The following is a 4600-nucleotide window of genomic DNA, read 5'->3' on the forward strand; positions in this document are numbered from 1 at the left end:
GAGAAAATTTGTAGTTTGGAATCAGTAGTTCTTTGACTGCTATTTCTAAATTTTTCAGTATGTTGGAGAAGCAACTCAATTGCTAATCCCTGTATATTTATAATGATATCTATATATATATATATATATCATCATCATCATCGTTTAACGTCCGCTTCCCATGCTAGCATGGGTTGGACGATTTGACTGAGGACTGGTGAACCAGATGGCTACGCCAGATATATACATACATACATGCATACATAAAAACACCTCATACACTCTGTAAAGTAGTTGGCGTTAGAAAGAGCATCCAGCTGTGGAAACATTGGAGCTTGGAGCAGTCCTTTGGCTTGTCGCTTCCTGTTGAATTGCCCAACACATGCCATGTATATATGTATATATATGAGAGTATTGTAGTTTGCTTGAAGCATTGTATATTATTTGTAAAGAATAAAAAGTTTAGAATGGTACAACAAGGCACTGTGACTTTAGGTCTTCCTCAGTTTATTTTGCCCATCTCTTCTTTGGTGCACTGTGCCAGATTCACCAGTGCATGGTTTGCTGCTACCACAAAAGTTGGTGTAGTTGTCTTCCAGCGATCATCCTACAAATGGGGCCAAGCCGCTGTATCCTGCACTGCCAAACTTGATCTTCAATGATCAGCTGCTGATGACATTGTTCTCGTGTGTTATTTGAGATGTGGTCACACAGAGCGAAACTGAGAATCTGACGAAGACACCCTATTAGTAAATAGAACTAAGTACAAATAGTTTGGTTGAGCTGAATGCCCATTGTTTAATAATTAACCAGAGAGAAGACCTATTTAGTTATTTGTCATCAATGATTAATGGTTATTAATAATTTATCATATTGAAGGTATTCAAGTGATAAATTTACCAACGCAGCAGATAGCTGGTCAACAACTACCCATGGTCAGTGTAAGTATCAGAAACTTTTGTCTTGCTTCTGTATGTTTGGTTGATCTATTCAAATTTGTTGCTTTAAAATGCCAGGGTTATATTTTCTTTCTATTTGCTTTTATTTTAAAGTAAGTCGAGTGATAGAATCAACACAGTGTATACTAAATGCATTGTGATGTTTAGTTCTGTATCATTATATTCTGATTTCAGATCTTGGTGTTAATTCATTTGACTATACTTCCCTCCACGTGTTTGTGACCTTGTGCCAAAACTTTTTGAAAAATCATTTCTAGTATAAGTGAAAGCTGTGGAATGGCAAAATGTTACAACACCAGATTAAATAATATATCACAGATCTTAAACTGAAGAATTAGCAGAATTGTCAGAATATTGTTCTAGTTCTTCACAGTCTACGTTCAAACCCATCAGTCAACTTTGCCTTTCAAGTGTTGGAGTCAATTGACTGCTCCTTCCCTCTAATTTGAGGCTTTGTGCCTATTTTAGAAACACTTATCATCATCATCAACAGTAACAACAACAACAACAACAAGGGGTTGGAGTGACAGAATTATTAAAGCTTTGAGCAAAATGCACCCCTTCAGCATTTGTTCTTTATATTTTCAATTCAAATCTTGCAGAGGCCAACTCTACTTTTTATTCCATTGATGATGATATACTCAACTAAACCCCTTACCTCGAAATCGTTGGCTTTGTGCTTACTTCAGACACAATTATTAAAGAACAATAGATTAGCAGAATCACTGGAGCATTGGACAAAATACCTTGCAGTATTTATTCTGGCTCTTTACATTATGAGTTCAAATCCTGCTGTGGTCAGTCTTGCCTTTAACCCCTTCAGGCTCAATGTATTTTTGTTTTCTGTCTTCTTTCTTTACGATCCTGGAATCAAACAGACATGATGGATCGATTAGTAGGCAACTTTGCTTTTCCTTGTCTATTATTGTTGTATCTGATCTTTTATTTTCTAGCTTACTATTAGGATTATTATTATCTTTATTCTAGCCTGGAGAAACTGGAGAGGAGCCATTGTACGTGAATGCTAAACAGTATCATCGAATTTTAAAAAGACGACAAGCCAGAGCAAAACTAGAGGCTTTGGGCAAAATACCTAAAGAAAGGCGGGTAAGTATCATGGTGAACATGGAAGAGTGTGAAGGAAAATTGTGTTAAGCTGAGAACTGCTTTCAGAAAAAGCTTCCATATTTTATGCTCTCTTTGCAGCCAGCTTCACTTTGCACACACTCTGCATAACTACACCAGAGTTAGTGAATATCCTTACCAATTCTTCAATCCTTTTCTCTCTACAGGAATTTATCCTAATCTGAGCAAGTTCTCCGACATCTACCTTTAAGCTCTCACTTCCAACATTATCTTCTTCCATTACCTTTAAGTGAATGTGCTTGAAGACAATGGAAGATGATACCAGAATTAGTTGGAGTGAACAGAAATGCTGTTTAAGTTCCAGGTTAGCCTTCATCAAATAGACCTGTAATTAAATGTATTCTAGCCACAACCATCTCATTCTTTTTCCTAACACTATGTAACCAGGGGTCAGATCATACAGTCTGAATCAAAGGAGATTTGATTTCAGGTAATCATTTATGGATTCCCTCAGTGTTTCATGAGTGGGGGGATTTTTTTGCAATTGATAAATGTATGTATTTGGTAGTAAGGGCGGTAGAGTGGCAAATGAAGGTATTAGCGGAAGTTTTATTGATGTCGGAGATTGTGGAAGAAGCAAAACCAATTGTAACTTTTGTGGCTATATTTACATCAAGGATATTTTCAGATCAATTCTTGTAGAAGGGTGACAGATTGGAGAATTCTGGAAAATTAGTAAGAGATTCACTTGGTAAAGAACAGAAGAGGCAGCGGAGCTTCAGGCCTGCAATGAATAAAAACCTTTTGCTTTCTTGATGGGTTTCTTGCAAGTATTACGGCCGTGAAACACATTTGATGCAAGGGTTATCCAGCATATAACTGGTAGAACTCTTACCAGTTAACTGACTTCAAGTACCAGCATTTGATGGTCAGTGACTGTTGTGCAGTTAGGGGATATCTGTTGCCTTGATTACACAGCAGTAGTAAAATAATTTAAAGCTACAGAACCAATGGATGGCTGAGTAAAGGCTTGTTTTTAAAGAGAAATATATAAGGTATTTTTAGAATGTTACTCAGAGATAGTGGAAAGTAAGGATAATAACTGTTGCAAGTAGTTCAAAGCAGCAAAAAAATTGGCCACTGCACGAGTGATATAGGTGTGGAAGAAGTGCAACAACCAAAACAGATTTTGTCCAATGAAATCATGAGACTGATAGCTTTACAGAAGAGTGTGTTGAGATAGATTTCCTAAATGCAGAATGATAGATAGTTAATCAGTTCTTGGTAATTCACAGAGTACAGTGAGTGGCAGACAGGACATAAACTTGAAGGAATAGGGTAGAGGAAATTTAAACTAGAGTAACTGGAAATCTTTGTTGTTAATATCCAAGCAAGTAGTAAGGAAAATGGATTCTGTGCAAGTGTAAACATTGCAGTTTTAAATTATTCTGTAGATAAGTCATCATAGGGACTATTTTAATATACACAACACATTTTAACAAAACAAAATCTAGGCAACACAGTAACAAATTTAATTAAATTTTCTCTACATCAAGATCTTCACCCAACTTACAACTACAGTAACATTTCCCTCAGTCTTCTCTAAAGAAACTTAGTTTCTCAGACTGCATAGCCATCATTTTCTCAACCAGTATACAAAAAATAATCCAACCAAAAGCATTTTCAGTAAGAGACTAATGTTAGTGATGTTATGGAAGTAATTGTTATATCAGTGATGAAGATGTTAATAATGATGATATGTTTCATTTGATGTTTTATTTACTTTTGCATTCATTTTCTGCTTGTAGAAATACTTGTATGAATCGCGGCATCGTCATGCCATTAACAGACAACGTGGCCAAGGAGGCGTCTTTGTCAGTGGACCTCGAAAAGACCCTTCACCCATAAACCATTCACATGGAGCTGCAAATGGCAGCAGCCATATTCAACCCACTGAGACAAGATACAGAGAAATTGCAGCTGCTACATGTTCACCAAGCTCAGGGCATCCGAGTGATTTACTCAGCTCTTTAACGACTTGACTTAACTGAAACTCAATGCTCATTCATGTAAAGCGCCTCTAAAATTCCTGTGCTAATGTTATGAACTTTGTAATTCATATCTGAAGGGACATGCTAAGTGATATTGTAAATAATATTATGAATGAATGATGTACTGACAGAGTAACTATATATATGTGTGTGTATAAACATATATACATATATATAATAACTGTCCACTATTAAACAGACAAAAGTGACAGTGTACGGACTAATGGATTCAGCATTAAAAAAATTTACTGTGCTGATTTTGTTACACATCATCCACTTTCAGTATAGTGGCAATCATTTTCCTTTTATTCTTCATCATCCACCATATCTCTGTCCTCTCCCTTCTCTCTTTCTCTCTCTCTCTGCATTTCCCTCATCCTGCTGTGTATTGAATAGAGAATCAGTTTTTGTCTTTTCAGAAAATTGTTTTCTTTCATTGCTTCAGCATGCTACATACATCCTGTCCTTCCATGTTTAACTTCAAACATACAAAGTAACTCGCACAAACTATCTTTTATATATATA

The 4600-nt window shown here is 36.1% G+C and overlaps 1 protein-coding gene across 1 annotated transcript in view; it reads left to right on the plus strand.

Annotated features, from left to right (window-relative positions):
* LOC106876130 (nuclear transcription factor Y subunit alpha) overlaps positions 1–4489 on the plus strand; it is a 25456-nt gene extending 20967 nt beyond the window's left edge. Inside the window, exons 4-6 of the mRNA XM_014924546.2 lie at positions 859–920; positions 1926–2045; positions 3833–4489. Coding sequence (XP_014780032.1) covers positions 859–920; positions 1926–2045; positions 3833–4066 — 416 coding nt within the window. The 3' untranslated portion in view covers positions 4067–4489. The remainder of the gene's footprint in view (positions 1–858; positions 921–1925; positions 2046–3832) is intronic.
* Positions 4490–4600: the final 111 nt, after the last annotated feature.

Source organism: Octopus bimaculoides, chromosome 14, assembly GCF_001194135.2.
Source record: "Octopus bimaculoides isolate UCB-OBI-ISO-001 chromosome 14, ASM119413v2, whole genome shotgun sequence".
Taxonomy (NCBI): Eukaryota; Metazoa; Mollusca; class Cephalopoda; order Octopoda; family Octopodidae; genus Octopus; species Octopus bimaculoides.